Genomic DNA, 13,664 nt, shown 5'->3' on the forward strand with positions numbered 1-13,664 from the left:
GGGCAGGTCCATTGCATGAAATTGACCTTGTTCTCTCCCACAAGGAAGTATATGAGTAAAGGATATGGGTCTCTATTTGAGGAGGCCTCTTTGATGAAGTCATATTGTCATGGTGATTTCTCTCTCCCAAGGATATGGGTCTGTCGTTGTCCCACTGAATATGTACAAGGTCCCTTACCACATGGAAATGGACGTAGATGCATCCACCACGGTAACAAAAAATCAGGCCGGAGAACCAACGCTGTGAGCTATTGTAGTTGTTGCATTCTGCATCAAATATGTCACAAAATCTGATCCTCCTGTCCCTCGTTCTTCCCTGTCCTTGCTTGGTTTCTTTATGTAACCTTGAGCGTGACCTCTATGCAAAGAGCGGAACCTGAAAATCTCCACGATACATCGGTCGTATTCTCCTCCCAGTTCCTCAAGGTTTTGCTTCACGAAATCTCGAATTGATGGACCGGCATCGATGCGCTGCAAATACTGCCTGTGCGGACAAGGCATGTAGGAACGCATTTCCTGTTGCAAAATAAAGCTCCTTCGCTCAGAGAATAGTATAGCGCCGAGAGATTATATAAAGAGCAACAAATGATCCGAAGATCGAATTAGAAACAGATTAGTGGCCACATCGTTATTGTTTGTGAGATTTGAGTGGGAGTACTGACTTGTATGTAGGAGCTGAGAAACCCATCTTGATGTTGGATACCCAAGGCAGCATCTACCGCAGGAAGGATAGTCGATTGCGCGCCCGAAGCTCCGTAAAATGATAAACTGTCCTCCCCGTACATGATGGATCCCTGTGGAAGCCGTGGATTGTTGCGCCACCAGGCCATATACTTCCTAATTCTGTGATAGAAGACGTAAGGATCACACTTCTCTTGCATTCGCCGTAAACTCTTGCTCATCAATCTCAAAGTTCCAGCCAAGAGGGCAAGGTTATCCTTCACCTGTCAAGAAGTAACAATAATCGCATACTTAAAACCAAGCCAACTATTAGAAGCATGTAGTTACTGGGATTTGCAGTGGAATAATGTACAGACCTCGGCCACATTCCTGTCGTGAATGGCTTGTTGGGCCCTGATAATCGCACCCGGCGCTTCTGCTGCCTTGGCTTCGATGTCAGCATGAACGAGTAGAAACCATTCTTCATCTACAGTACCGGTGAAGTTATAACAGCAGGCCATGTTTCCAAGTTCTAGAGGGAGAGTGTCATCTATACGTCGCCAATTCGAAAGAACGAGACATGCATAAGAAATGATGGGAGGCACGTCTAGACGCCGTGCAATGGCAAGCCACGGTTCAGCTATGTTGTCCGGCAGGCGGCTTGCGGGAACCTCTCCGCACCAAACGTAAGCGTGGGCCAGGAAGGACAGGAGAAGCATGGCTTTCCAGAGATGGCCTCTTCGTCCACCCGGCTGGAGGAGTTGCTCGGAGCCGAAACGAGGGAGTGTCGCGATGATGCGCCGGACTTTGTTGGCATCGTACGTAGCCAAGAGGTGGTGGAAGTCGGTAGCGGTGCGATCCCAGAGTGCGAGTTGTGGGGAAGCTGCGGCGGTAAACTCGAAGGCGGCAGGGTCAGAGACGGGCAGAAAGCCGCGCTTGGAAGGAGCTACAAAGTAGTTGTCGTGCGTTAAAGGAACGAGCGTAGCTGGGGTGGCGAGCTGCAAACTGCGACAAGTGATGGAGCGCCGGGAGTATGCAGGTGGATGGTTGTGGCGAAGAAGATGAAATGGTGGAGGAGAAGGCAGAAATACGTTGAGGCGAGGAGTATTGTGAAGAAGGAGGTGGATGGAAGAGGCCTTCATTTCTACTGCAATTAAGAAGAAGATGAACGATAGCTTCAACTTACTTTGCAATAAAAATCTCTTGTTAGCATACACCATATTTATGCCAATTTTGGTCCAACGTGATTTCAAACATCGTTGCCCCTTTGCACCCCCAATTTCTTTGGAAGACCCGCAAATTTTGACCGTCCCCCCTCTCACCCTCGTGTTGCTATTATAGCTAAACATCACTTTTAGAGTTACCCCCTAGCTCTTGCTTCTAGATGCAAACCAACCCAACCCCTTCATGTCACCCTTTCTCTTGCTTCTAAGTGCATCACCATTGTAATTTTAAGATTGTGATGGAAGGTTATAACTTATATCATTCTATAAGGTAAATAGGTGCCCACGTGGTCTATTGAGCCATTATAGAAATGTTAAACATATCTCTTCAAAGCTTAAGACCTACAAGGAAAATGCCTCAAGAAAATATCCCTTGTCTTTGTTTATAATTGATGGTGTTCCACGCTTGCACTTCACATGTGACATGCTTTTTGGGATTTGGACCTCAGTTTTCAAAGTCACATTTGAAAATCAACATAAATTATTATCACATCATAAAAGTTCTCCATATTTTCCTCATCTTGTCATTTCATTCTCCCATCTTCTCTTTTTCCTCTGTATTCAAAGGATTCTAGTATTGCTCCATCCATATCCTTCCAATCTTTGAAAGAGTTTGTCCCTGGTGTTTTCCTTTCGCTTTTGATAGATCTAAAGAAACAAGCCCATCTTCCGATTCCTCCTTTTAATGATGTTAGTCTTTGAAGGGTGATTTTCTTGAAGCCAATTCTCATCCTTTGTTAAATGTCATAGTCTATAAATCTACTTTCTCCTTTCATCTTGAAAAAACATGCAAAACATTGTTATTGACATTGCCAGTTATCCACATGTGAATTTTGGGAATTTTTCTTTTTTCTTCATTTACAATTCTCAAATTTTATATTTACTCAAACGTATGAGAAATCATATTCAAAAATTTTCCACGAATATATATCAAAGACTTTTTGTTCATGTATGAAACAAGAGTTTACACATTTGATGTACATAGTCCATTTCTCTTTGTACAATACAAAACAACTTTCCACTATAAGACAAAGGCCTCTTTCTGACGTTGTCTTTCGATACTTTGCAAGCACGGGCATGAAGATCATCTACACGATTGGCGGATGGGGAAGGTGTTAGTGTAGACGTTGGATGGACAAAAGTAGTAGAGCCCAATCTGCCTTCACAACCACCCTCATCCACCTTTAAAACACCCAAACAACACAATCACAAGGCAAAAGGCATCCATTCAACATCCTTCTCTCTAGACACCTTCTGATACAACTCACACTCTAGCCACATTTTCTCTGGAAGCTAAAAAATCTCAAAAAGAACCCAGTGGATTACACAGCTCAACACAAGCTCTCCTACTGATTGAGATCAAGCTCAGAAAATACATAGAAGACCCATGAAACTTAAATCCCAAGAAAATGACGACTTCAAAGCTGCATTACTATCATGAACACTTTCAAATAACTCAAGGTATAATCACAGCCATGCTCATATCTTCCCTGACATCCCAGACCTCATTGTCATCAAGTAACCAACTACCTTGTATGCTTAAAACCTACCACCTTGTGGATTTTCATCCATCAACCATCCTCGAATCAAACGGCCTTTCTATTCACAGCCCTCATGGCTTCTGTGTACATGCATGCACTATCCTTCTTCAAAAAGCTTTTGCTAGGGGCTTGGCCTTGAAGCTCAACACAAACCTTCGAGACCACACGATCGTTACTAAGCTTTCTCAAGCCACTAATGTACCCTAAGATCACATGCAAGGATCTCCACGGAATCATCAATAGTGGCGCTCTTCCTTTTACCTAATTACGTAGACCTTCCATGCTCTCTTTAGATCAGCTTAGTATAATCACCACGACCCTCCTTGAGTCCACTTTGGAGCAAGTAAACAAGCTTAACCAAAACCCGCACTTCAAATATCCCACTCACTTGATCAGATTGAAGAGCCTCCATCACCTTCGTGCCTAGGACCTCCTGATGGAATACAACGAGCCCCATCTCATGACTGCACCCTCCCACGTAGCCCATCTCTCCTTCATGCAATAATACCCAGTACTGCAGCTCCTTTCTTGCTCATGGAGCGCTCACGAATCTGTGGCCTTCATGTGATCTGAGCACTGCAGCTTCTCTAGGCTTGCTCTCGGAACACACTCAGATTCTTTCAAAGCTCTCCAGCTTTCTTGTAGCGATGCTACACCTCTGTCCAGAAGACCCGGCCTCAAAGCTTCTAGCCTATGTGCTTTGTACGCACCATCAGCTCGCCACTGATAGTTGGCTCATCCATCAACTCACGTGATTATCTGCCTACTTCAGCTCGTCGCCTCTCCTTCATCGGATGTCACAAGCATTGATACTCCTCTCTTGCTCACTTGTTTCATGGAGCTCATGGTCTCTGTCGCCCAATGTCCTTCCAGCCTGCAGTCATGATCCCCCTAGCAAGCATACCCCCCGACTCATGCCATCTCTCTCCACACAGCCGCTCGCCACACAGACGACTCGTTTAGAACAATTCCCTAGCCACCTTCTCCCTAGCTCATAGAGCTAGCATCCTAGAAGTGACGCTTGTACAATTTTCCATACCGACGTTTTTACAAAACGTCATTTCCAAGGGTAAAAAATAAGAGTATGTACATCAAAATTTCAAAGATAAAAAATATAAGAGTATGTACATCAAAATTGAGATCAAAACACTCATATATTGATAGTGAACTTAACATAGAAATTAATGTATAAAATGTCACTATAAATATGTGAGGGCCAAATTATACGTAAGAAGTCTCGTCAATGTCAAAACTATGAATCTGTAGCATTTACATTGGTTGCTTCATATTGAGCCAAGTCTTGTGCACCAAATATGTCTATCTCAAAGTTTACATACAATTGATCACCTACATCATCATCCCCTATTCTATGTCTACCTAAGACTTGATCCTCTAGTTCACCGGCCTCTAGTTCTCCCTTTTCTTCCCCAAAGTCATGATCTCCACCTTCCTCAATTATAATGTCATTATTGTCACCTTCTTCGTGGCCCACATCGTCATCTTCATCATCTTCCCTAGATCCATCGGCATCATTATTTGGATCTTCTACTGGCATCTCCGTATCCACATTCCTATCTTCAAAAATATGTCTCCTTCGAGGAGTAAATCGGACCACGTACCACCATCTTGGATCCAAACGATCCAGATGAAAGACCACCTACATTGAAGATACAAATTAGGTGTCAACATTTGTTTGAAAATTTAAGTTATTAGGTTTTGATAAATTCATTAGTTTGCTTTGGAAGAACAACGGTATCCCTTTCATCGGTCTCTGGTGGTGTTAATAGCAAAGAAACCATAGCTGTCTCTCCTAACTGTAGCATTGGGACCATTGTAGATAGTTCTAAACCATTTGACATCAAGAATGAAAATATTAAATCATCTAAAATCAACTTCATAGATGTCACGTATGGTCCCACAATAATCTAATTGTGATGAGAGAAGATTGGTATCTGAAAGCACTTGCTTGGCTATCTTTTACAAACTTAGCCATGACTCCACAATCATATGTGACTCTCCTTGAATCAATGCTTTCCACATGGAAATTTCGTCCATGTCACCATAAGGTACTATACTTTTTGTACTAAAAAAACATGATTAAAATAATGCGGATGCATTTTGTAGTGATTGTGATCATAAATACCCAATAGAAAGGTTAAAAACTTACATGTGGCATACATCCGCCGACTGCAAGCTCCTGCTCTCGATCGGTTATGTCCTCTCCATCATGTTTGGCTTCATGAAGAGCTTCTTGTAGCCAATCACAAGACATGTGTCAGGGGAGAAGAGCATGGTTCGGTGGATATGGCACCCCCCACCTATGCATGACTCTAAATCTTGACCTCTCATTTATTATTTTTTCTTTGGCCTCTTCATATCTCTCGACCCATCTTTGCATCTCGGAACTATTGAGGACACAAAACTTATTGAACCCCCACTTGGATGGAGGGCCCACTTGAGGCAAAAGCAAAAGAGACACCCATTTCTAGGAGAAAGCACCCACTTTTGGAGAAAAGCTCTAAAGCCGCTTTTGGGAAAGTTAAGAAACCTCCCGCTTTAGGGAAGCCAAGAAAGCTCCAGCTTTTGGAAAGCCGGGGGGGGGGGGGGGGGGGGGAGGATGTAACGGGTGGCCCGTTGACAAGGGACTGAGCCTCAGTCCGTCCCTCCTTCATCATTCCCTCCGGACTCGACATCGGCAGCAAGGAGGAGGTCCTTGCCCTCTTTTGGGTCAAAGGGGGAGCAACCCTTTGACATGTCTAAGACCTAACCAAGGGGAGCAGCCCATGGTAAGGTTGGACTCCCCAACTATGGCTAAAGGGTTCAATTCAAATGGGCATTTGAATTGATTGGCCCTTCTAAGTGACTATTGGAAGGTGTACCCAAGGAGGAAAGAAGCCTTAATGGAGGTGGCTGGACGTTGGAGCCAAGGAGAGAACTCCCTCCAAAAATACAAAACCACTCACACGCAGGATGCAAAGTGGTGGGCTCAACTTCCTTTTCGACAAGAAAACAGCTCACTGGCAAATGACAAGAAATATAAAGTTCAAGGTTAAGAACTTGCCTCAAGGCAAGGCACTTTGAGCCTCAAGAAGGACCCCTCCACTCTGTGATGCATACCCGCTCTTGGGCTCTCTCTCGAATTGTAGCGCAAAAATCTGCTATATATAGTCCCCCATCTCGTTTTTCTGGCCAAAAGCTTGTTGCAATTCATCCTAGCCTTCACTAAGGGCACACGGATTCCTTTGAGAAGGGGTTAGCACTCATCAGGATGATTCAAAGGCGGTACAAGTTAGAGGTGAGACTTTCTGAGAACTACAGCCGGATTTTCTTAACAGCCACTGGTATGCTGTTTATGGGCTAGAAGGATCCAAGTGAAAGACGGCTGAAGGTGCATTACTAAAGTAGGTGAGGAAGGTAGAAGGATGAAGGAAGGTCCCTGTCTTGCTCACAGTGCAAAAGCATTAGATCTCTAAGTACATACTCGCAGACCAAATCGGTTCAATAATGCATTTGCTGAACAGCTCTTTGACCTTCACATAATGATGTTCAACTCATGTGCCCTTGGACACTCCATTTCTAAAATTGATGTGTGCAATGCATGGCTTCTCAAGAAAAGAAGCGTGGAGGAATGCTACAGACATTGTTCGCACACATCATTTGGCATGAACACCACGTGCACGTGCTATTATGGTGGCTGATCTTGTTGCCCAACCTCATAAACACCTAGTATGTATAATGTCAGCAGATGCACTGGTTTCCTACCAAAGAGCATGAGGTGGAGATATTTTGGAGGAACCTCGATTGGTTTTAAATTTCTACACACTTCATTCAGTTACCATGGATTTTTCTCAAAAACAATGAACTCAGCCTATCTTTTACAGCGACTAGGAAGGGCACGCACTCAATCGGAGAAAAATTCCCCCAATCTTCGTGATATCTTTCAACCAGAAGACGTGTCTTTCTTTAATCCACCCATAAACATTAGGACCTTGTAGTATAAAATAGGAATGGGTAGAAGAAAAACCAACCGTAATTTTTCATTCATTTGCAACATTGCCGCCATAAAATTATCCCTGCATGAACAAAGGGCAACAATTGCTTTAGATCTACTTCGTTTGTGAATAAATGCAATAACGATACTTTATGGTGTGTTTTCAGCAAACCTTAAGATTTATCATGTGTTTTCAGCATACCTTAAGAGCCGCTGTTCTTGCTGGATATTGACCATTACATCATCATGTCATGACCAACAAACAAGTTAGTGCAGAAAAGACTTATATTAATCCCATAATTTTTTGGATTTAAGCTAAAATCTCAAATTTCAATCTAGTTGTCTGAACAGTGATTTTGACATTGTTTCAATATATACCCGGCCATGGTTTCCTTGTTTTTACTGTAGCATTTCAAGAAATATTGAATCTGTTGCATTGCTAATTGGAATCAATCCTTTGATATATTTCATGGACTCAATTTCCAGTACACGTTCTAAAAATCTGGCCCAAATTTGACGCATCTGTAACTGAAATGTTCATGTAATCCTCCATGCATGTGGATTTTACGTACACAAACTTCAAGTTTGACTCCGATGCACTGTACAAAGCCTGCCTGCCTCTGTGTGTGTGTGTGTGTGTGTGAGAGAGAGAGAGAGAGAGAGAGCTTGCCTCCAGAGCTTCAGTTTCATTTTTCGTTTTGGCCATCTCATCTTGCTGAAATTGAATCCTTGCTGAAAGGAGGATTTCATCAAGAAGGCTAAGGAGAAACTATATGGAGCAGTGCGCTGAAGCATGATAGTAATTCTTGTGTCTTTCAGAAAGATTGATGCAGCGTGACTCGAATAGATTAAGGGCCAAGGCAACTCGATATTCATCCATGCACCGTTAAAGCCGTCATTCGATAGAAATTCTTCGATATGGACAATGATTTACGCATCGTTAAAGCTATCAAGAAAGGAAGGAGATTGAGAAGCGTGAAAGGAAGAAGATTGAGAGGAGGAAACTAACCGTGAGCGAGGCGTTCGCTGCTGTAGAGGTGGATGAGAGCAAGCAAGCTCTGCTGCTGCTGCTGCGCCATAGCCATGTACGAAGCCTTCTTCCTTCTTGCTTTACCCAAAATGTTACGTTTCAAAAGATGATATATATGCTCGGTGAAATGTATTGGACACATCTCTTTTCTCTGTTACGTAGAGGTTTAGGGGATGATTGGAGAATTTTGGATCGTTAGATTAGATTCAAAAATTATGGACCATTGGATTCTATTCTTGCACACTTGGTAGTTTCCATGCAAATTAGTTAGATAGACGTGTCCATTAGATGTTCATCTTGAATTGTAATGGATTGATCTCTATTCGTTCATCTCATGCTTCTTCATATTCATCTTTTCCATCGTCATTGCGACAAGATTCACGAATTTTAGACCAGGAGTGGGTGCATGGTAAGGTGGTACACTTGCATGTGCTAAATAGTGGTGCCCCAATAGTAATGTATTAGCAACAAGTAGAGGGGTGAACAATCTTTTTAAAAAGCGTGTAACTGAATCATGGATGAGTGAAAGCCTTTACCAACTAACTCAGTGTAACAGATTGTTATGATTTTGGTGACACACACTACACTGACTGTAGATTTCGTCTCTCACCCACACTTGTAGACGAAATGAAAGTTTTTCGTGAACCAAGCCCTATGCAGCACATGCAAAGCTTCCTTCCTGGTCTTCTTCTTCCTTCTGCTAAAGTCTGCTTCTTCTATTGATAATCATGAGCTGGAGCGAGTTGCAAGCGAAGCCTAGCGACATCCTTCTTGCACGAGCAGGTGGACCAGGTGAGATGACATAGCTCCAGGATTGTTCTTTTTTTGAAACAAGCTCCTTGCTTGTCCAAAAGTAGCCATCAATTCTGAAGCTTCTAAATGTAGGACTGCTCTTTCTATAAAAATGAGCTCCTCCAAACGTAGGACTGTTCTTTCTGTAAAAATGAGCTCCTTACTTGTTTGTAGCATCCAGCTTCGAAATGTAGGACTGTTGGCGAGTTCGGAGCCCTCCACTATGAAACTAATGGAGAGGGCCTCTATAACGATGAGAGGAAGAGAACCCTTCAATACAAATTCATGTTCAGCTTGCGCATGCATGAAAATGAGGTGCAAAGACATGACGCTATTAGATAAAGACTTCATAGAAGAGTTTGGCTGGTGACAAAGCTTCTACATCTTGCCTTTTCAAATCCTCTTTAGCATACAATGTTGGCTTGTCGAATGTCATGTAGCCACAAATTAGCTTTACTGTTTTAACACAATCTATATCTGTTTTAACTGTGTCTTTAAGAGTATATCTCTTTCCTTTTTTAGAGTCCATATCAGATGTTTGTCTGTGTACATGTCTATATTTTAAATTTGCAGTATCAGTATTCAGTTCACTTTTTGGGGCAATGTCAAGGTTTAAAGCACCCCACATTGACACTCCATGCCAGAAGGTGTTTTGCAAGACCAAGGAGGAATTCCACGCAGAGTATGGCCTGAGCTTGGTGGGCCTGAACCCCCGCCAACTCATAGAACTTGATGTTTTGGATAGGTTCTGGTTGACTGTTTTTTCCCACCTTCGGCAGGGGAAAGAAAAAAAAGAACAAATAAAGTGCCGGGCTAGTCAAGCCCAAGGTATACTCCTGACTTCTAGAATTTCATCTAAATGTCTATTAAGAATCTCCATTCAACTTGGAGTTGTCCCTCTCATTTGCGAGAGGATTTGCTTATGAGTATGGACAGGACAAACACAGGGTTGATTGTTTGGGCACATTTTGCTGAGAGCATAATCTCCCTGCTGGTCCAACATCAAGACAAGCTCCAGCAAAAGTTCGACAAGTGGTAAGAAGGACGACATTAAGAGGAAATCTGGAACTCCTTTGGCTTCCCAAGCTTTTGTTGGTGGAATCGTTTGTTTTGATGCGAGTAGCTAAGGGTGGCCAACCCCAGGCGCAGAAGATGCCAGGTCGGAGAATTTCAAATCTGCAGTGATACTGTTGCAAGACAGAGAAAATATGCTAGCTGCGGCGAGGGAGGAATACAAAAAGGCAATGGAGTCTCTTGAGAAGGCAAAATGCAAGAAGGTGAAGAATGATACGGTCAATGCCATGGAGGCATATGAGATTGCAGCAGAAATAGAAAAACATTTTCTGCATGTCAGAATAGAAACTCTAAAATCCATGCTTGCCTACATGGAGGTTGATAGCTCCGGCAATGTTCAGAGTGGGAGAGAAGTAAGGAGTCTCACTTGCAGCTTTCTCACATACGCAATGGGGGAATACACACAAAGGTGGAGGCTGAAAACAATTTTCCTCTTCTTAGTTGTGAAAGCCAAAAGTACTCTCTCTACATACAAAAGGAATAGATGAACCCTATATGTGGGTCTCAAACCAAAGTCAGCTAACCTAGGTGTTTGGAGATGGAAGACTAATTGGATTCCTTTTCCAGTTGAAACAAAGACTCATTCATAGTGTTCACTACTACACACGCATCCTATTGCGACGTTTACGTACCGACGATTAGCGCCCGCTTAGCGTTAATCGTCGGTATAGAAATCGAGTTTCGTAAATCGTCGCTATATAGTGACTTTTGCTAAAAGTCGCTATATAGCGACGTTAGTAAAAGTCGCTATATAGCGACACTGAGACAAAATATTATAGCAACGTTTTACAGAGAGGTTTTTTTTTTTTTTTAGGCCTTAAAAATTATTTTTTTCCAATGACAAAATTTTTTAAATTTTCATACATGTTTGAGCTCATAGAGAATTAAAAAATGAGAGCATGTACATCAAGCCTTTGAAGCTCATATATTCATGTCCAAGTTTGAGATGAGAAAAATCAAATAAGAGCATTTACATCAACTGTTTCATCTTGAGCCAAGTCTAAGGCGCCAAGCAAGTCTATCTCCAACTCTATACCGAGTTGATCTCCTATATCATCATCGTACTCTAGTATCGTACGTTCACCTAAAAGTATTTGATCATCTTCTTCAATAAAGCTTAAGTGTGGTGATTGATATTGATGATTGTTGTCTTCTTCGTCAATATCGTGATCTCCATCCTCCTCCCGTGCGATGTCATTATGCGCATCTTCCTCTTGCCTCATATGGTGATCTACATCTTCTTTGCTAGATTCATCAATTGGATCCGGCATTGGTAGTGGCATCTCCATATCCACATCTCGATCTTCAAAAATTTGCTTACTTCGTGGTGCAACTTGGATCATGTACCACCATCTTGGATCAGAACGATCCGGATGAAAAACCACCTATATTGAAGATGGGTGCCAAATGTCGTCAATTATATATATATCAATGGACTTTAAAAATGAAAGCTTCGACTAATTAAATCATTAGTATGCACCTGCTCACAGTGCTCGGGAAGAACAAAAGTATCACTTTCATCGGTCCAATGTTTGGTGGAGTCTATTGCAAAGAGACCGCTACTATCTTTTCTCACTATCGCATGGGGACCGTTGTAAGTAGTTCTAAACCATTTTACATCAAGAATGAAAATAGTAAATCGTTTGAAATCAATTTCATAGATGTCGCGTATGGTTCCACAATAATCCAACTATGAGGAGAGAAGATTGGTATCCGAAGCACTTGCTCGGCTATCTTGTGTGAAGTTAGCCATGACTCCACAATCATGCGTGACTCTCTTTGAATCGATGCGTTCCACGTGAAAATGTTGTCCATATGACCATAATGCACTGTAAAAGAGCATCATTAAATCAATGAAGATGCACCTATTTTATAGCATATATTGCCACAAATAATTACTTAATTACGTCAAGAGATAAGAAACTTACATGCACCATACATCCAGATGATAACTCCCGCTCGCGCTCGTTTATTGTCTCTCCATCACGTTCGGCTTTACGTACAGCTAGTTGTAGCCAATCAAGTGACATGTGAGTAGGGAGAAGAGCCAGATCTCATGGATATGGTTGTGATCGCCTGTACATTACTCTGAATCTCGTCCTTGCATTTATTCTTTCTGCTTTGGCCACTTCATATCTCTCAATCCACTTCTGCATCTCAGGGCTATTGAGGATACAAAACTTATTGAATTTCTCCATTTGCTCTTCGCTCATCTTTCTTTCAATCCCTTTTCCTTGGGGGACCTCGCCAATGATGCGATCATCATCCTTGTTGTGCCAAGCTTGCGGCATATCAGGATCCGTGGATGCAAGAAACTCTGTGATATATACTAATGACTCTTGCACAAGCCATCCCTCTGCCATGCTTGCTTCTGGTCTTGCTCTTTGTCTTACAAACCCCTTTAAAGTTTTCATAAACCGCTCGAGAAAAAACATCCATCGATTATGAACGGTACCTGCTATAGCCACCTCATCAACTATGTGCACAAGCAAGTGGACTTGAGTTGTCATAATGCTTGAGGGAAAGTGCTTCTCAAGCAAGCATACGGCTTCGATGGATTCCACCCTAGCCTTCTCGATGCTCGATATAGAGATCTCTTTTTGAGATATCCACCTATTTCACATGTCCATGCATATGTAAGATATTTGAGATATCCACCTATTTCACATGTCCATGAAGAAAATACATAATGCGAATTGATAGTAAGCATACCTCACAATACCACAGATCTTGAATATAGCATTTCTAACATCTTCTTGTAAGCACCCTTTTATTGTAATTGGAAGGATGAACTATCAAAGCAACAATGAAATCATGTCAACAATATAACATAATAATAATTACGCTAATGCATCACTATTATCGGTACACTAATTCTACTTAGAATACCTGTAAGACCTTGTGCCAATCATGGGACTTGACGCCACTAAGCTTATTGTCCTTTGAAAATGCTCCTTTCAAGCAACGCATGTACCCTGTCGGTGTTTGAAAAGAGGCAATGTCTGCCTTGATTGCTGCCTCCTCCCTCGTAGAGAGGATCCACGTTGCTTTCGGGAGGACAACTTTTCCTGAAGCATGCACTTGGGGCCACAAACGAGACATCCTATTCATAGCACGCAAGTCTTCTCGCACTCCTCGCGAGTCCTTGGAACCAACCAAGTGTGCCCAAATGGTAGCCCCCACATTCTTAAAGATATGCATGGGATCCAAGAGATGATTGATTTGTAACTGATCCCAATAAGGAAGCTCGTGAAAGATCGATAGCCTCTTCATACCAGGAGGAGGTTCCTCTCCATTCTCCCTCCAAGCTTGAATCCAATCACTTGCTTTCAAATATGATGGTGGTGGATCAA

The 13,664-nt window shown here is 42.4% G+C and overlaps 1 protein-coding gene across 1 annotated transcript; it reads right to left on the reverse strand.

The window, feature by feature from the left end:
• Positions 1-222: 222 nt before the first annotated feature.
• Positions 223-8,500, reverse strand: LOC147897633 (uncharacterized). Its single transcript, XM_087380071.1, has 4 exons — positions 8,425-8,500; positions 1,038-1,807; positions 663-944; positions 223-516 (listed from the first exon to the last, which is right to left on the reverse strand). Exons 1-4 carry the CDS (start codon positions 8,498-8,500, stop codon positions 223-225), a joined length of 1,422 nt encoding a protein of 473 aa, XP_087236197.1.
• Between the last annotated feature and the right edge of the window lie 5,164 nt (positions 8,501-13,664).

This window comes from Dipteris shenzhenensis, chromosome 10 (assembly GCF_047967505.1).
Source record: "Dipteris shenzhenensis isolate YYH24624 ecotype China chromosome 10, Dip_SZ_1.0, whole genome shotgun sequence".
NCBI classification, from domain to species: domain Eukaryota; kingdom Viridiplantae; phylum Streptophyta; class Polypodiopsida; order Gleicheniales; family Dipteridaceae; genus Dipteris; species Dipteris shenzhenensis.